Source organism: Emydura macquarii, unplaced genomic scaffold (genome assembly GCF_026122565.2).
Source record: "Emydura macquarii macquarii isolate MOO-44397 ecotype Brisbane River unplaced genomic scaffold, CSIRO-AGI_Emac_v2 contig_1644, whole genome shotgun sequence".
In the NCBI taxonomy this organism is placed as follows: domain Eukaryota; kingdom Metazoa; phylum Chordata; order Testudines; family Chelidae; genus Emydura; species Emydura macquarii.
In genome coordinates, this window is record NW_027131781.1 from 3,846,735 (window position 1) to 3,867,073 (window position 20,339).

At 46.0% G+C, this 20,339-nt stretch overlaps 1 protein-coding gene across 1 annotated transcript in view; it reads left to right on the forward strand.

Annotated features, from left to right (window-relative positions):
* Positions 1-20,339, forward strand: part of ITGA11 (integrin subunit alpha 11) — a 143,887-nt gene that overhangs the window by 42,526 nt on the left and 81,022 nt on the right. Inside the window, exons 4-5 of the mRNA XM_067556056.1 lie at positions 13,977-14,086; positions 19,003-19,094. Coding sequence (XP_067412157.1) covers positions 13,977-14,086; positions 19,003-19,094 — 202 coding nt within the window. The remainder of the gene's footprint in view (positions 1-13,976; positions 14,087-19,002; positions 19,095-20,339) is intronic.

Below are 20,339 nucleotides of genomic sequence, written 5' to 3' on the forward strand. Positions count from 1 at the left end.
GTAAGAAACGTGTCTCCATTTTTGTGGGCACGATCAGCTGAAATGGAGGCTCGAGCAGAACAGAGTCCCTTGCTACTCCCGTCTGCGTACCGAATTCCCCCTACCTCGCTGCCACACGGAGATGGCAATGGGAAAGCAGCACAGCAAAATGTAGAGGTACAGAAGGATACAGCGCTGACATTTGTAAAAAAAACTCGGATGGCTCTTTTCTCCCACTGACACGTGTGTAACTGCCACTGGCTTTGCTGAGAGTTATAGGGGCGCGTTAAGGGGAATCTATGGACCCAGGTTTTTGATGTTCTGGGCTAGATTAATCCTCCACCCCCTAAAATATAGAGGAACAAAGGTTTGCTATGCTATGCTCTGCTTTTGGCTGTGCTGTGCTGTGCTTTTCTGAAACGACTACCTAGATATAGCCAATTAACATGATTTAAGACATGGGCAATACACACAAGAGTGTTCAGTACAGTCCTACATGTTTGCCAGACCTAGATTATGGGATAGCCACAAATAGTGATGGTGGAAATGCCAAGGCACTCTAAATTGTGATCTTCAGTCTGCACAAGCTGGATTTCTGCTTTCTAACTGTCCGAGTCCCGCTCTCGACAGATTATTCAATGCCAAAGGGTTTCCCTGTTGTTCTGTGTTTCTGACACAATGTCTGTGTTTAGGTTTCACATGGACACGTTCCCTTGGGCATTTGTTTTTTCAGATTGTGAGATCATGTCCCTGCTAGGCTTCCTGGTGAAGTGTTGAACCAGGATTACTTAGCAAAGGCTTTTCTGCAATACTTCTGCGGTCACAAGCACTCCACGGCCCTGCGTTGGTGCTCATGACCTCCCATACTCTCTCCGGGAGCCAGTTTGTGCTGGCAAGAAGTAACCCCTTGAGTGCCTGAATATAGGGTGTATGGTGTGAAATTCAGCACTTACAGCAAGGGGCATTCCAAAACTGCACCAGCCAAGTGAATGCTTGGGGCTCCCTCTCCTTGGGCAGGGCAGAAGAGGAGTACCCCAAACACCAGCAGGCACACACAGGGAAGAACCCCACCCCACCCCACCGGAGGCTGATTCGTGTCACCGTGCATTTAGCCAGCGCTACGTCCTAGTGCTGTGGGGAGTGCTAGGGCTTGCTTCTGCTTGGCTTCTGCAAGGTGTGACGGGGGCCAGGAGGGAAAAAAAGGCTCCTTCCGCCCTCTTTCCTCCCAGCACCGGGCACAGGAGCATCCAGACAGAAGCCTATAGTACGCAGGGTCGCTGTAGTGTCCCAGGACTCACTCAGCTATTGGCCGGTACCAACTGAAAATGCGTTCAGGTAAAGTGCTAGCCAAGCACAGGGGAGGAGGTGCTACACAATGAACTGTAAGCGTCAGTGTTTTGCCACAAAAGGATCTCTAGGGGCCTGAGCCTGAGCTGGAGACATGGTAGTTCAAAAAGGAGGGCTTTTCCAGCTGCCTTTGAGGCCCCTGAGCTGATGCCATCCAATCTGTAGGCGACCCCAGCGAATGCCAGCTGCCTGTGGTGCTGGGGGCTGTTCCTCCAGCCTGAGCCTGCTGGGCCACAGGGATTCCCCAGCTCTGCAGGAGACGTAGGGTTTTAATGGCAGCCATTGTCTCTAACAAACCAATCCCCCTGTCTCTGTGTTCTAAAAGAAACAGACAAGACCTGCTGAATTTACGGTGACATGGGGTGGAGAAGCTCAAACTGCCCATTACCTGGTCTGCTTGCCCTGGACAGGTTTTTTTGCAAGCCCTTTTGCCCTGTGCCACATACACCCCTTTCTCCCAGTGGCAAAGCGAGCTGGCCAGGAGCAAAGATATGGAACATTTGTGAACGTGTGGGACCTTATCATAGTTCATTGTAGCACTGCTCACAGGAACTGATCCTCACTATGCACAGTTAGGCACAGGATACTACTGAGGCCAACAACTTAGCAGTCCTGACAGGAACTTTTTATACAGACAAGAAGTCCATCCAGAGTTACAGTAGTAAGGATTTTAAAATATAAGCATTTAAGGGATCGAAATGCTCCTGGCTTCAGTGCATCAGCCAATCTCTAGCTATGGGGGTGAGGAAGATTCTTTCCCTGGGGGTGGGTTATCTGCATCCTGCACTGCAGGGTATCTTGCACTTTCCTTGGAAGCAGCTAGTGAAACTAAGGCACAGGACTAAATGGACCATTGGTCTGATCTAATCTGCCAGTTCGTCTGGTCCTGCGAGGCCAAGGCCAGTAGATTACATGACTGGCCTGGGACCACACAGAGAACTGCTGTCAGATCTAGGATTAGATTTTCTGATCCCCTAGACCTGTGCTCTGCCCTTGTTCCCATATAAAGTGATGGACACCTTTGTTAAAGTTCTGACCTGTTTCTCTCCGATTGAATTTCCTGTAGCTTCTGGAGTTTGTTTGTTTTTTTACCACTGCTAGTGTACAGCCGGCATTTCAAGTCCATTCCCTCCCCACTTTCTAACCAGAGAGCCTCAAGCCAATTTAAAGTTTTCCGTCGCTACGCTACGCTCTCCCTCTCCTGACTCCGGCTCCATCTTGAATAAATTAGCTGCAACTGAATTTGTACTGCAAGAGATTAAGTGTTCCACTGATTGAAAACCCCCGTGAAAAGAATAGTTGCTTCTTTGTTCATTCTTAATTCTTGCCTTCCAAAATCACCAGCTAGACATACCTTCTGTTCCTGATTTTTTTCAGTTTAATCAAAAAATTTTAGAAAATCAAAATATATGGAGTTTGGTAATTTCGTCACTACTTACCAAAGGACTTTGTTATTCCAACACACTGTTCCCATAGGAGGTGGCCAGCTGATTGGATGCAGAATTCAAAACCAATAAACTTAGTTACACAGCAACGTGGGGCCGGATTTTAGAGGATTCTAAAACGTTGTTAGCTTTAGCGTTGGTTTCATGATACTAAAGCAGCCGGACTGTACAGATGGAGGGATATAAAAAGTGTCCCAATAAAAACTGTAAAACTCTCTCGTACATTGCAGAAAATCTCTTTGAGACGATGTATGAGGCAGATACATAATACATGACAAGGCGCGGGGCGGCTTCAGATTTGATTAGCACTCTTTTAAGGTCACCAGCATAACCGATGTGCCCATCTGAAGCTCAAGTCAATAAAACCTTTGGATCACAACGTTGTCATGTATAATCTATGGAAGCCAATATTTCAGATGAGCCTTAATACAGCCTCCATTTTTGCATCTGCAGTTTAGGTCACCTAGACAGCTAAAACCTGTAGTTATCTGGCCATTACCATCAGGGCGTTAGATATCTGACGGCCCAGTCCCATACTGTTAAAGTGAATGGACAAGCTCTTGCTGACTTCAACAGCAGTTGGTTCAAACCCTTAGTCCATTATATTGTAGGGGGTCAAATTGCCCCCATAATAATTTGTATTCACAGTTTGTAGGAGCAGAACTGGAGAGCAACCTTTCACAATTAGATCTGTACACACACCATATGTATAATTAATTCCCACACAAAGCCTTATGTTCAGGGTTTGGGGGTTAGGGATAAAAATATAGGCTGAGGCAGAAGGTTGCCAGCAGTACTGTCAGTCAGGAGAGTGACTTTTTTTTCTTTGCGCAACTGAAAAACAAACCCTCAAATGAGCACTTCTGAGTTTATCTTCTAAAGCCACCTCTACTGGCCAAACAATGACGCAAGGCCCAATCCCGCAGCCTTCACTGGTAGCTTCGCCCATCTAGCATCAGTCCCGAAGTAGGGATGTGATCAATATCCGCAAGGAGCAAGAGGAATTATTGAGGGTGATCCCAGGGTGCATAACTAGGATTAAAGAATGAGATGAAGCCAAGGGGAATGTAGCTGGAACAGCAGGAGCTGGCTGCAGAATACTCTGAGGGAAGTGGTGAAGGGTCTGCTGGGAAAAACGTTGATGACTGGACTGCAGGGACCCGTTCTGCACTGACAGACGATAGCCTAGTTAATCAAGGTTTGAACATGTCCCACATCTCAAAGGAAAGCTGAGGTGGAACCTACCCCTTTGGGCTGGTTTCCCACTGAAATCATCTGCCATTTACATTTCCTGGTGGTTGAGACACAACTGGCAAAACTGTAACTCAGCCCAGCTTCAGAAACCTGCCCAGAGTTTCAAACTCAGACCGTGGAAACAGGTGAGTGTCTGTGGTACTGAGTACGTGGGTGAGGGCCATCACCATCAGAGCTGGGCCACCAGGGATCAGGCATGGGCCATGTGGGCTATTGGATCCCTCCCCAGAAGAACATCAGAATGGCCATACTGGGACAGACCAATGGTCCACCTAGCCCAGTATCCTGTCTTCTGACACTGGCCGGTGCCAGGTGCATCAGGGAATGAACAGAACATGCAATCATTGAGTGATCCACCCCTGTCATCCACTCCCAGCTTCTGGCAAACAGACTAGGGACACTCAGAGCATGGGGTTGCATCGCTGCCCATCCTGGCCAATAAGCACTGGTGGACCTATCCTCCAGGAACCTATCTAGGTTTTTTTCTTAACCCTGTTATAGTTTTGGCCTTCACAACATTCCCCTGGCAAGGAGTTCCACAGGTTGACTGTGCGTTGTGTGAAGTAGTACTTCCTTTTGTTTTTGTTTTTGAAACCTGCTGCCTATTAATTTCATTGGGTGACCCCTGGTTCTTGTGTGATGTGAAGGAGTAAATAACACTTCCTTATTCACTTTCTCCACACCAGTCAAGATTGTATAGATCTCTGTCCTCATCCCCGCTCCCTCCCCCCCAGTCGTCTCTTTTCCAGTTTTTTTAATCTCTCCTCATATGGAATCTGTTCCATACCCCTAATCATTTTGTTGCCTTTCTCTGTACCTTTTCCAGTTCCAATATATCTTTTTTGAGACGAGGCGACCAGATCTGCATGCAGTATTCCAGATGTGGGCGTACCATGGATTTATACAGTGGAATAATGATATTTTCTGTTTCATTATCTAGTCCTTTCCTAATGGTTTCTAATATTCTGTTAGCTTGTTTGATTGCGGCTGCACACTGAATGGATATTTTCCTCTGCTTATCCAGAGGACTCTCCTCCTTCCCCCCACTCCAGATCACATGGGTGGGATTTTTCAATTAGGAGCCCAGATCCTACTGAAAGCCAATGGGGCTTGTGCTGCTCAGTGACTTAGGGGCTTTAAAAAATCCCAGCCAATGAAACCATCCAGGTCTGTTGTGTCAGCTCCCAGACAGCAATTTACTCAGTTTCCTGGAGCTTCACCTCCTCCAGAGCTCCCCCTCCCTAACCCGCTTGTGTCTCTTTCTGCCTCTTCAGTGGCCCCCTCTCCCTTCCACCATGATCATTATTCTGCATAGATTTGAATGTTGGCAAAGGCTGCCCTTCCATCTCTGCCCATTGTGTGTAGCTGCTGGGAATCAGGGCCTGCAGTCAAGCTGGTCTGGAAGCAGCACCTCCAGCAGAGCCTAACCTAACGAGCAATCTAACGAGCGCAGCTGGCTTGTGGTTAGGCTGCCTGATTGGTTGGAAGAATCAGCAGACGGGTCTGAAGCCCAGCTGTAGGTCAGCGGCTGCTCCAAGCATTCGCGGCACAGCTGTGATAGCTGCTTGTTCCTAGCCCTTCTCCCACCTTGTTCCAGCCCGGATCCTGCCTTGGTCCCAGCCTTGCTCCTGCTTTGCCTTACTCCAGGTAACCCGGTTCTGACCCTCTGCTCCCATTCCCGCTCTCAGGCTTTGGCTTTGACCTTTGACTCTGGTGTCTGGCCTCTGACTCTGGTTCTGACCCCGAGCTCTCATTCCTGGTGACTGACTCCTGTTCTGACCACTAGGCATGACCACCCATGCCCCAGTCACATGACAGTAACGTTGTTCATAGGGACCGAGGTAGCCCCTTCTTACCAGCTGAAGACTCGGACAGGCCCGTTCTGATCACTGCTCTAGTCTCCCCAATGCATTTGACCGTTTGCAGCTGGCGAGAAGTGCCATACGCCAGCCGACTGTTCAGGACACTGCACTCGGCACAGGAGGGGCAGGTGTCTTTTCAGGACTTGTGCCATGTGCCTGCCGCCTGAAGCGGTGCGTTGATACGGGGCTGCCATCACACAACTGCTGATCACTTCTCCTTCCCAAGCCACTAAAACATGATCTGAAGGCTCTTGGAATCAGGATTTGAACAAGAGCTGACATGTGGCATTACTTTGTACGCCGGAGCTGGTCTCCAGAAACACGAAATACCGTCTTTCTCTAAAAGAGAGTCTAGTAGCTTTAACTGGAAACGAACAGAAAGAATTTCATGCATGGAGTTTTGCCTCCATGGAACAATTTACAGGGATGACAAATACATTTGCTGACTTCTGTTGAGGGAAGTACCCTCTCATTAGCCCATTTGTTGTTATTTATTGGTTTCCTTTCACAGATGTTTTTTCATGCTGATTTGGAACTGGATCTTATTTTTAGAAAAGCATCTAGAGCATGACTTCATACACCACAATAATATAAGCAGGCTTCTAACCGACCTGAGAATGAAGGACTACATGATTACCACATCCTAATAACTGCTCTTGTGAACATTAGCCTATATTCATATGTCTCCTGTAACTAAAACTCCGTCCACCTTTTAAATAGCTGGGAAAGCATTTCTTTAGCTGCCAAGTTTCCATGTATGTCTGATGACAATTTAAAATTAATCCAAAGTGAAAAACATCATTGTATTTCAGAGACAAAAAATGCTATTTTCATTAGCTTCAGATTTTCTTTACCTTTCTTGCTGTGTCTGTAAATATTTTTGGTTTCCTCTAGCGTCAAGCTGTGAAATCGATTGGGGGGGGCCGGGGAGGGGGCGTGGAATGTATTGCTTTAGAACTATGACATTTTTGTGCTTGTGTGAGAGACATTTAGGCCTGATAGATAGTAATGTCAAAGTGTTGGACTGTGATCTGTTGATATGTATTAGTTTCGTTGAGCCTTGAAGTGGAAGATCCTTCCAGTAGGAAAGCATTTGAAGACGTAATGAGCGGGCACTTCAGGAACTGGTTTTATTTGGTGTGACTATAGCTTTAGGAGAATGAAGTTGTGTAAATGATGGACTCTGGGAGGTGCTAATATAGCTTGTCATGAACTCTGTAACTACTAAAAGAAGAATGCCTTATATTTATATGTGGAAGTAGAATAATCTTTAAAGTCTCCAAGCTCTGAGGCACTCTAGGGAACCTTTCATAAAGTTCTGTTTCCTCTTGGGAAGCAAAACGATCTAAAATGAAAATATCTGCTCTAGTTCATGGGGAATTGATTGGAGTATGATTAAAAGTAGAAATGGGCCCAACGCAGTTTTTGAACCTCTTCCTTTTTGCATGCGAGGCCTTGCCCAGCTTTCCCGTCTTTTGAGGTTCATCTCTTTGCTACCAAGACCCCTGCTCTTTCACCCCCAAGAACATGGCTCCTCTGTCCCCCTCTCTAGCTAGATAGAAGTTTAGCGATGCCTGGAAGTTCCCAGTCCTGGTGGTGTGTGGAGAGTCATCCAGATTTTATTTAACTTCTGAAAAGCATGCTTTGGGTTGAATGGGAGGCCAGGTCTACACTACAAAATTTTGCCAGCATAGCTGTGTTGGTCAGGCATGTGAAAAAACCCCACCTACTAGACAACATAGCTATACCAGCAAAAATCGAGAATAGAGGCAGCTAATGTCATTCAGTGAGGTGGTGCCGACAAAAAAACTCCCTCTGTTGATGTAAGTTGTGTCCACACCTGGGGGCTCTGTCAGTTCAGCTGTACTGTTAAAGCAGTTATAGCGTAGATGATGCCTGAGTTATTGATGGTGGTTTTACATGGTTATTATTTTCTCCTAATTAATCGCCTTGTTAGCAAAGTGGCATAACAAGGAACGTGTCAGTTAAAAACCTAAAATGCTAATTAGACCTTTGGAATGTCTGATTTGCTGAGCAACCCTGTTTTACTGTCAGGGAACTCAAGAATTAGTTCTTAATGCCTTTTTGGAACCAACGTTGTTAAAAAAAGATAATCATTCCTAGCCTAACACAAAACAGCTGTGCTGAGACGAGTTGTTTTTCCAGCTGTTGTATAGCACCATGCAGAACAAAAGAATTTCTGTTCATTTGGCTCTGGACATGGAGACAAGCATGTACATATTTAAGCAAGTTACAGATGCTCGCTGAAACCACCTAAAGAGTTTCTAACCCAAAGCTCTCCATATTTCCATAGCCAATACTCAATGCTGAATATTTATTTAGGGTTTACAGATTGGGATTGAAAAGTGCCACTTACCCAAGGTTGAGTGTATTTTTGAACCAGCATGGGAGGAATGGCCAAGTTTCATACCTCTCAGTGTTATCGTCCATGTGTTTGCAATTTTTGTACCATTCTCGTCCATTTCACACCAAAAAGTGATCACCTGGGATATAGGAACGTACCTCCTGCAACAGCAGGAGACAGGACTCCGAGACTTAGGATGTCCCTGGGGACATCCTAGGAAGTGACATCCTAGGTCTTGGAGTTCTGTCTCCTGCTGTCGCAGGTAACCCCATTGGCAATCCCATTCACAAATTCACCAGTCTCCATCTTACCACTAGTTAGGTTGTTAGCTCCCACATCTCCTACTGGGCGGTTGTTTCAGAACTTCAGTCCTCTTATGTCTAAACCTTCTTCTGATTTCCAGCCTAAATTTATTCATGGGCAATTATACCCATTTATTCTTATTCCAGCAAAAACCAGCCTGAAAATGGTCTGAAAAAGTCTGATTAATTTCATGAATATTTATTTTTCAGCAAAGCAACCTCTGTCTGACTCAAGAGATGGGTGGATGCCAAATGTCTTCAACTTCCTCTCATGTTTATCTTCCCATGGTACCATTCTGTATCTTTGATGAATGATCAAGTCGAGCATATAGAGTCATTGTGACTCCTGAGTAAAGTTGTGTGAAATTCACCTTTAGCTTTTTCATGGAAAACCCCCACAGATCTTTGTATACATTATTTTTAATCATTTCATATTTGTTTTGCGATAGCATCTAGTTAGGGACTGGATCCTCCTTATGCTAGGCGCTGTGCAGATATGTAACTTAAAAACTATCCCTGCAGCAAAGAGTTTATAATCTAATTAACTAAAAATAGTGACATTTTTCTTTTTGATCCCTCCCTCCTGAAAATCTGGTATCAGTCCTGGGCTTAGTAGCCATGAGCTCAAAGAAAATCATGTTTAAAAATTCCCTTTGGGTCTTGTGAACTGTGATGGGTCTCCATGCTGCTAAGGGCTTTTAGCCATTTTGAAAGCATTGTGCATTAACTAGAGATGGTTGGAATAGTTTTCCATTGGAAAATGCTGTTTCATCCAAACCGAAACTTTCAACAGGAAGTGTCGGTGTTGATAAAGTTTTGTTTTGGAAAAAACAAAATGGGGGGAAAAAGCTTTGATGGGGTCCAAGCATTCTGCTGTGACATTTTCAGAATGGAACATTTTGATGTTTGGTTTTGAAATTACTTAGAGAGAGAAAGTGGGCGAGGTGACATCTTTTAATGGACCAACTTCTGTTGGTGAGAGAGACAAACCTGCGAGCCACACAGAGCTCTTCGACCCATCTGGGAAAGATACTCCGAGTGTCACAGTTGAATACAAGTTCAAACAGTTTAGCATAAGGAGTTAGCATATATTCATGGGGACAATGCAAGGGGAACGGGCCGCTTCACTTTGAGGAAGAGCTCTGTGTAGCTCGAAACTTGTCTCTGTCACCAACAGAAGTGAATCCAATAAAAGATATTCCCTCCCCCGCCTCATAGCTTTGTTTTTTTTAAATGTATTTAAATTTAAAAGTGAAAATGAAAAATATCGAAATTGAAACTAAGCATTTCAATTGACTCAAATATATATATATATATATTTTAAATTTCATTTCATGGGACATTTTTGAAATGTTTTGGTTTTGTTCCAAATGTCGACACATTGGAATTTCCTGCGGAATGGAAATTCTGAGTTTCAACCGCCTCTGACATGACGGCTGCAGATTGCACTGCTGTCTACTAGGCTGCGGACAGTCCAGTCAGGCCACTAGCTGGGAGGATGCCCCAGGACTTCCCGGTATCTCAGCATACATCATCTGGCAGGACTGGCTGCATAAGTCCCATGGATCTTTCCGCTGAGGACCTCAGCCCTACCCATCTCCTGTGTCTGACGGTGTGACTGGAGAATGGAACTACTGCTTCATGCTGGCACTATTCAAAGAGAGGGAGAAGGGAAGTGGTGAGGGCAGCTGTGGTCCCATCTGACTACTGTGTGCTAGCCAATGGAAATGGCTGGGAACAGGGGGAGGGTATGCTTCACCATAAAAGGGTGACAGTGCTGCTATTGCTGCAGCCTGTGCCAAGGTGGTGCCTGCCAATTACATAAGGTAATGCAAAGTGAACATAGGAACAGCCACACTAGGTCAGACCAATGGTCCATCTAGCCGGGTGTCCTGTCTTCCGACAGTGGCCAATGCCAGGTGCTTCAGAGGGAATGAATAGAACGGGTCATCATCAAGTGACCCATCCCCTGTCACCCATTCCCAGCTTCTAGCAAACAGCAATCTCTGCTTATCCTATCCCTGTAATCCCAGTGGCTAATCGCCATTGATGGACCTATCTTCCATGAGCTTATCTAGTTCTTTTTTGAACCCTCTTATAGTCTTGGCCTTCACAACATCCTCTGCAAGGAGTTCCACAGGTTGACTGTGTGTTGTGTGAAGAAATACGTCCTTTTGTTCGTTTTAAACCTGCTGCCTATTAATTTCATTGGGTGACCCCTATTGTTTGTGTTATGAGAAGGAGTAAATAACACTTCCTTATTCACTTTCTCCACGCCAGTCATGATGTAGAGACCTCTATCAAATCCCTCTCCTCCTTTCATCTCTTTTCCAAGCTGAAAGTCCCAGTCATATTAATCTCTCCGCCTATGGAAGCTTTTCCATACCCCTGATGATTTTAGTTGTCCTTCACTTATGTTTGCGCTGGTGCAATCTGCTGATCAGGGTGGTATAACCAACTCAGGCAGAGTCGCCCCAGGGTAAGGGTAATCCTCCAGTCGCCTAGAGGAACCTGGGGGCTCCCACACCATTCCCCACCCTGCTGCTGGTGTAGTAAATTATGGGGGCATGGCTGAAGAAAAATAGATGTGGCCATGACTGCCCAGTGCCATACAAACCCTTGGTAGTGGTTTTGGCCTCTTGTAACCATATGCGGCTGTGATAAGTTGGAGCAGTCTCAGGGAAGCTCTAACTTAGGGCAGACAGACCCGACCAGCACTGGGCTGCACCAGGACCAGGGGAGTGCAAAGGGAAGCATTACACCACATTTGCACACTGCTACCCGATTCTTCAGTGGTTATTGATTATTGACTTCCAGTGAAGTACTAATACAAGCGCTGAGGGATTGTAGGGTTCTAGTCCCAGAATCAGGCACAACAAAATCAAGGTTATTAAGTTCAGTAGCTGGTGGGGAGCCCTGGTGTGCACAGCGATGACACTCACACTGAGGGCAAACGAGGCTTTAGTCACTTCTATTAGCACAATGAGCAAAGATTCAAAAGCTCAAATCACAGAGAGGTTCAGCCGTAGTGCAAAGATAATGTTCTCTCGTGTGCTGTTCCTCGCATCTATACTCACACTCTTTCTTGGGGGTCTGGTGGTAAGAGACAAAGGTCCTGTGCTGTCCCTGGCGTGCCAAACAAGTCCGGTGGTCCAGATCCTGATACAGATCCCTCTTACGTGGTTGTCTGGCCTATTACAGGGCCTCGGGGCTGTCATGAACCTTCATACAGATGCCCAGCCTCTCTTGTCTATATCTAACTTCTTCACCCTAATAATGTTGGGGTGTCCTGATCCTATAGGTCAGTATATTAATGAATTTAACATATTTCCATATATGTTAATTTGTTGCCAAGGCAAGTTCATGGTTAAGCATTTGCCAAATATTTGTGAACTATCTGAACCTAGTATCAGTTCCGTGTCCCTGCGGTTCCTTGGTATCATTTTGTGCGGACTCTTTCCTTAAGCACACTATTCCCAGTTCCCCAAAACGCAGGGTCACTGCTGGCTACTGATCTGTGCCAAAGTTCATAAAACTCAAAGCCTTACGCTGACAGCTTAAGCTACTGCCATACAGGATACAGGCCGGAAGGTTCCTTGTGTTACTGCTAGGGAAAGTGAAATGCTAAAGTGACTCTACCGCACATACCTCTGACCAGAGCCTTGAGCAGATCAGAGGCACGCCCCGAATCTGGCCCACCCAGTTTCAGCTCATTAGTGCACTTTAAAATGGGCTGCGATATTTAGACCCAAACTTTTATTTGACTCCTTCTGGCATTTTCTTCTGCTTAGTTGCAAAGATCTTAGTTCTTTTTCTTCGAGTCTTAGACCCTGTTCTTCTTCCCCATTCCGATCTGTCTTGAAGCAGTTCCTCAGAAACTATGCAGCTAATCATATCCTTTGGTATGATATCCACCCATCTAGTTTTGGGTCTTTCAACCCTTCTCTTCCCCTCTACTTCTTTGTTTAACACCCTTTTTCCTAGATATACTTCCAGTTTTCTTTTCACGTGGCCCAACCATCTAAGCCGGATTTCCTCGCCTTTTCTAATTCATTCGTTCTGAACATGGTCCAGCCTTGTCTCTACAAGCATCCCTCTCAGCATTTTCATTTCCACTGTATGGAAGATCTGCTCTTGTCTATTCCTCAGTATCTAGCATTTGGAACCATACAAAAGTGCAGGATCTTGTAGATGCAGATCTTGTAGATCTTGCTTTTCAACTCGATAGGCATTCTCCCATCGCAGATCATTCCGCTCACCTCTCTCCATTTCACTCATGTCTTTCCTGTTCTGCTTAGAAGTTTGTCGTTGAGTTCACCATTATCCTGTACTATTAAACCTAGGTACCTGAACTTCTGTATCTTTGGTGTGGCTGGCCCCCCAAACTTACAGTCCTCTTGTCTTGCTGCAAGGTATCATCCAATCTACAGACCATATCCTCTATTTTATTTCTTCTGATTTTCATGCCATTTCTTTTAAGTACACAAGTACACACCTCCATCTCTCTTAGATCTTATTTCCAAACCAAAATTATTCATATTTATAATATTTTATTGTTCCCTGCTGTTGTAGAGAAATTAGGTCAAATTACTTGTTTTGCTATTTGGTTGGAATCAGAGAATGACCACATCTCCTCTCTGGCTATTCAGAGGTGGAGAAAGCTTCCCCTGACATGCCATGACAATGTTGGAAATTACATAGTTTAAGTGGTATGAGTGTTCTTTTCCCCAAAGGTTATTAGCCTGCCAGGTTTTCTGGGTGTTTGAACTACAAACTTCAGGCTGAAATGGACTGCGAATAATTTCACAGATGGTAGTGAAAAATGGCGAGTTATGAAGTCATTTATTGTGTCAATAACACAAGTATGTTAGGAAAGAGCCTTTGAAATGTCAATATTTGCCAGCTTTTGATGCAGCTTGCTCGCTCTGAAAATCTCACCCTGTATATAAAAGCTACCTAGGGGATTAGGGATCCAACTTCCATCACAAGTGATGGGAACTGGGCATCCATATCCCTTAGGCAGCTTTGAAAATTGAAGCTTCAATGCATATACACCACTGGGTCAAATTCTACCCTCCTTTATATCCATCGGCTTCATTTCACAGAGGAGGAAAATGTGTTCCTGAATACACCGTGTCCATTGAAATGGTTTTTTTTCACATAACAAAAAGTATTTCATTTAAATCCAGCTTTAATCATATAAATCTTAGCAATATTTCCTTCAAACAAATGCCATGCGTGTTTCTTTTCCTTCTGCGTTAATTCACTAGCGCTGTATGTCGTTTCTTTCTGACTCTCAAGAAATGATAATTTAAACCATTCCTGGGCATCTCTTTGATGTGGCGGCTCTCGGTTTGGTGCTGAAATGTGTGTTGTTCGCAAGTTGCCCTCTCATGTCCTGACAGAACATTCTTTTGTCCAGGCTGGTGGTGGGAGCCCCCTATGAAACCAATGGACAGCTGAAGACTGGAGATGTCTACAAGTGTCCGGTGAACGGCGAGACCGACAGCAACTGCACCAAACTCAACCTAGGTACTACATGCCCGGCCACTTACAATGTACAGCTAACCCCAGTGCTAGGAAATTATCAGTTAGGCGCACACAAATCATGAGATAATATATCTAAAATCTTGTGATGTTAAAGCTATACATAGAATTGTGTATGTGTGTTTCTTTTTATGTTTCTCCCGTCTTTTGCGCCTTTAAAGGTGCACTCTGGTCATGTTTTCAAGCTTTTCTCCACAAGCGTGAGGGCTAGTAACTTTTTGTTTTGTTTTGGTAATGGCGGCTGAGATAATCACATAGTCACGTGATGGCTGGAGCTGGGGCTTTACGAAACACTAAATATCATTGGACTAACATGCTTGTGGGGTCTCTAGTAGCAGCAGACTCACAAGCCGCCAGACTGGTTATAGAAGTGGCGTCTGTTCATAGTTGACGTGAAATTTTGCTTTTTTACTCAAGAGCAAAGGTCCAGTGCTTAATTTGTAATGCAAGAAGAGCTGGGCCTCAAGCAAACTTTTTACTTTCACAGCTGACGCGTCAAGCTCAGAGGTGCTGGGGCTATGAACTGCCTGGGACGCAACTGCCTGCACAAATGAAGCACCGCAAAGGTCCTCAGCTGCTGTAAATCACTGTCACTCCCTGACGGCACTGATTTGTGCCAGCTGAAGACCCAACCCCATAAAAGGAAAGGGAAAGTTTCCATCTTTGTGAAAGCATAGGGACAGCTTCCCATCTGGTGTGAATTGTCCTGGATCTAGATGGAACTCCTACAGTTTACACCAGCTCTGGATCTTCCCCAGGGATTTTGGTTTGGATTTAAAACCTCCTCTGCCCTGTGTGCAGCCGAAACGGTATGTTCTTGGGACAGACCGTCAGAGATGTTACCTATAACACAGTCAGGGGCATTTGTTTATAAAATATAAGGAGCCTGGTCATACCCCTAAGCTTACACACACAGAGGGGACCCTCCATGTTCAGAGATTCCCCACATCTCCGGGGAAGTCACCTCACCTTATTTATCATAGAATCATAGGTCATAGAATCATAGAAGATTAGGATTGGAAGGGACCTCAGGAGGTCATCTAATCCAACCCCCTGCTCAAAGCAGGACTAGCCTCAGCTATATCATCCCAGCCAGGGCTTTGTCAAGCCGCAGCTTAAAAACCTCAAAGGATGGAGATTCCGCCACCTCCCTAGGTAACCCATTCCAGTTCTTCACCACCCTCCTAGTAGAAAAGTTTTTCCTAATGTCCAACCTAGACCTCCCCCTCTTGAGACCGTTGCTCCTTGTTCTGTCATTTACTACCACTGAGAACAGCCTAGCTCCATCCTCCCAGGAACCCCCTTTCAGGTAGTTAAAGGCTGCTATCAAATCCCCCCTCATTCTTCTCTTCTGCAGACTAAACAACCCAGTTGCCTCAGCCTCTCCTCATAAGTCATGTGCTCCAGCCCCCTAATCATTTTTATTGCCCTCTGCTTGATTCTCTCCAACTTGTCCACATCCTTTCTGAAGTGGGGGCCCCAAAACTGGACACAGTACTCCAAATGTGGCCGCACCAGTTCTGAATAGAGGGGAATAATCACTTCCCTCAATCTGCTGGCAATGCTCCTACTGATGCAGCCCAACATGCTATTAGCTTCTTGGAAACAAGGGCACACTGCTGACTCATATCCAGCTTCTTATCCACTGTTATCCCCAGGTCCTTTTCTGCAGAACTGCTGCCTAGCCAGTCAGTTCCCAGTCTGTAGATGTGCATGGGATTCTTGTATCCTAAGTGCAGGACTCTTCCTGTGACCTTGTTGAACCTCATCAGATTATTTTTGGCCCTATCCTCCCATTTGTCTTAGGTCCAGTAGAACCTCAGCATTACGAACACCTCGGGAATGGAGGCAGTTTATAACTCTGAAATGTTCGTCACTTTGAACAAACCATCATGGTTGTTCTTTCAAAAGTTTACATCTGAACAGTGACTTAGCACAGCCTTGAAACACTTCTATGCAGAAGAAAAATTATGCTTTCCCTTTACTTTTTACGTAGTTTCCATTTAACACAATACTGTACTGCATTTGCTTCCATTTTTTTCCCCTCGGTGGCTGCCTGATTGTGTCCTTCTGGTTCCAAACGAGGTGTATGGTTGACCAGTCAGTTCGTAACTATGAGGTTCTACTGTACTTAAATGGCCCCCATCGCCAGAGTGTCTGAGCACTTCAGTCTTCAGTGTATTTATCCTCACAAAGCCCCTGTTATCCCCATTGATAGAGGGGGAACTGAAGCATAGAGAGACTGAGTGACTTGCCCAAGGTCCCACAGGAGGCCTGTGGTGGAGCAGGGAATTGAATCCGGCTCTCCCAAGTGGCTAGTGTCCTGACCTGAGCTTTCTGTCTAGAGCTGGTTGGAAAATGGGGGGATGGGTCTGCCGAAAATTCCCAATTTTTGTCAAAAACCAATCCCTCCCCCGCTTCCCTTCCCCCGCCCCCCAACCAAAATATGTTAAAAGTTTGGTTTTCGGCTGACAAGATTTAGTGTGGGATTTTTCTGACCAAAATCGAAAGTTTTTGTGACAATCGTTTTCCCTAGCCGGTTATGGCCCCACGAGGAGCCGGGGGCGTGACTCCCAGCTCGGGCAGACATCCTCGTGCCAGCTCTCATCAAGCCAGTGGACTGAAAATAGAAGTGTAGCCGGGGTAGCCTGGGTGGCAGCGAGCCACCACACGGGTGAGCCACCCCAAGTGTGTACCCCTGGGTTCAGGCGGCTTTGCACTCAGCCTGGGGAGCTAGCCCGTGTGCTAGCCCACTAGTTTTAGCCTACGTGAGCTGGAATCACATCCCTCGCTCCTAGCACAGACACACCCACACAGCGGATCTTTAACTGACGATCAGAGCCGGGCTGGGGACTTTGGGTCTGCTTTAAAGCACGTCGCTAATGCTCTGAACCCCCAGGATGAGAGTAAATCAGACTCCGAGTAGAGAGAGGGGAGACCCAGGTGCATTTTGTCTTTCTTTCATGGCCTGGGCATAGTGGGGGCTGCAGGCAGGTTTGGAGGCTCTGGGGAGGAGGTAACACCAAGCATAAGCTTTATGATATTGCCAGCATGTTCTCTGCTGGCGTCTTGGGGATTGAAGTGCATACCTCACCCCTCCCCCTGCCTTGCCTTATCTGGCCCCAGCTAGCCTGCACTGCTCCCCACGTGTGGATCCCAGAGCCCAGGATAACGTCCACAGGGACTGGAGACAATGGGAGTGGTGACTAAGGGAGACACCTGCATGGAGGGTTTCCTTCCTGCACGGATCCACACAGGGTGATCGGGGCTTTTACTTTCAACAGCTCCCCCCACTTCCCCACACATACACTTCATTCCCCCTTCAGGACTGATCCTGCAGAAAAGTTCAGCCCCATAATGTTCATATCCATTCTCCCGCCCTCCAGAGGTCTAATGTGACTGAGATTCGCTGTCGGGGATGTTCTTGGCATGAGGAATTCCCAGGTGGTATAGGACCAGGATGGCACCTCCTACACCTTGCACTCCTGTCTCTACCCCGAGCACCTGAGGTGTGGCCAGGGAAAGTAGGTTATGATGCGGAGCCACTATGTCCAGTTGCTCCCCAGAGGCTGAAACAATCTTTTGGAGGCTGTCACCAGTCAGCTCAAGGTAGAGCAACTCTGAGGCTGCTCTAAGTTGCACCTCGATACTGTCCCAGTGACCACAGGTTAGGAAGGCATCAAAGTAGTTGTAAGCCCCACCCCAATCTGTGCCAAGTGCAGGAGGGCCAGTCCCAAAGGTCCAGCCTACTATGTTTCCAAATTGTAATTGATTATGAACAAATACAATTCCAATTAAAATGGAAAATATCCTTTACATTGGAGGTGGGCCCAGGGGTTCAGAAATCAGGTTTCTTATATCGGCCTAGTATCCAACCTAGGAAGTTCACCTCTGGATCCATACTCCCCTAGACTCTGGACTTGTGGTTCAGGCTCCTTCCCATTTTAAATCCCACAAAAGCCCTCCCAGCAAGAGACCGTTACAAGGCCCCAGATGAAAGAATATGCCTCTTGCTCTTCCCATGAATTGCTCACTTTCTTCCTCGGTTCCCACCTTCAGGCATTACGGCAAAGGCGGTGAGAACCCTACCGTATATCACACTATGTTCCAACTTCTCTGACTCTCTTGTCGAGCTGGCATAGCTCAAACGGGCACTCCAGCTAAGCACTGGCCATGTGCTCGAGAGATGTAAAATCGATTTCATGTGTGAAATTAAAATTGCCAGACCGCCACTGGTTTTGCACCCCCCCCCCCCCCCACTAACCACAGGCTGGAGGCTTGAAGAGATGAAGCTGTTTATTTTGCTGAAGCTAAACGATATTAATATTAACATAATTAAAGTACTGCATTGTAGGGCACTCTCAACGTTAAGAACGTTAGAAGAAATGGAATACATTTGCAAATATATGTGAGCAAGTGCGTGTGTTTCATACCTGCAATAGGAAATGAGTTGCTAGACCAGTTTGAAGGTTTTTCTCAGACTTATCTGGTAGGAAGTCCAGGTTTTTAGCTCATTATTTAATTCCCTAGAAGACTTTTTTTCTGTTCGTCAGCTCAGCTCATCCAGGGATGATCTCAGATCTTGACTCCATGGCTGTTGAATGTATTGAGTTAAAACACAGGCTCTTCAACATAAACAAGATCGCGCTGTCTTGCAATCCTTCAACTTGATCTGTTCTTACCACTTACTGGGATACTTACCGGGGAATAACAGAAATGTGGAATTTTCCCGTTTGTGTTACGATTCTTCTGCCCTCCTGTGGTCTGCAGAGCGTCTTCCTTCACAATGGTAAAGCCTCTGTCAGCCGTCCGGGCGCGACATGTAAAAAACATTTCGGGAGCCTCTGTGCTAGGTGATACTGAAGGATACAGCGCATCTAACTTTGGTATTCTTTCTCAAGGAAGAGTAACACTGTCCAATGTGTCGGAGCGCAAAGATAACATGCGCCTGGGCCTCAGCCTGACCACAAACCCCAGGGACAAGAGCTTTCTGGTAAGAAAAAAATATTGTCTATAAATCATCGGCTCTTAATATGCAAGCTGCATGGTGCATTTTGTGTAGCCTGAGTCTCTCTCCAGGAGCTCCAGGATAGCAACATTCCTCTCGCTATGTGTCTGTCATCTGTTTAATTAACTTAAACCCACCAGGATTGTTTTATCTAGTTAGGAATATAAATGCGAGTCTCACAAGATTTGAGACTCCGCCTTCCAAGATGGCAGCAGCTTCCCCGACTGCTACAGTAAAATGCATTTTCCAAACACATATAGCTAAGCTTTCAAGTCAATGTTCTGCTGACCTCATGGATCAACTTTCAGCCACTGAGGGGCTCAGAGGGTCGCAATGTCTACACCACACAAGAAGCACAGGTTCTTAATCAGGTTTGAGTGCATGCTCCCCTTCCATCCACACACAGATCAGTTTGACTTGCTTCAGCAAGCATGCAAGACCCAGGTCCTAGAGCCTGAGTCCCACTGTGACTTGCATCCGCCCTGTCATTTTGCAGTGTGGACACAGCTCAAACCACAGACCTGAGTCAGAAGGTCTGTATAGTGCAGCATGGACATGTTAGCACGGCCGGGAAACCCAAATCCAGCAATTGTAAACCCAGGTTTGCAATGCAACATGGATGGTCAAGCCTGGGCTTGGGAACATCGAGTCCACAAGCCCAGGTACCAAAGAGCTGGGTTTATAATGTGGTGTAGACATACTTAGGTTCTGGAGAAATGGACAGTGTAAATCTACACATTCTTGCCAATCTGATACTGCCACTTCTGACTCCTGGCAAGCTGCTATCTCCACGCTGTCTGCGGCTGCACCAATGTATACAGATCTACCTCCTTATATGACATGATGAGAACTTCTCTAAATCCAGCCCAAAGCCTCGAAGGGAACTCCTCCTAAACATCAGATATTGGTACAGGATAAGATGCTAGAACACCCGTGCCAAGAGCCAAGATTATGCAAGTTAAATGTGCCTTAGCATAACCCACAAACACCCAATCATCCCAAGAGTTCGCATATTTTAGAAAGGAAAATACGTGTCACTTCCTCACTCAGACTGTTTTCTCCCTCTGTTTCTGCTCTCTACCCCACCTTCGGGATCTGTGTCATGCCTGGCAGTCTGCTCCACAGACACACCAGGTTCTTAATGGCTAAAGTCTCATCGTAATTTGCCCTAGAGGAATCACGTAGCATGCTTCTTCATGCAGGCTGAGCTGATGTTGGAGGTGTTTGGCT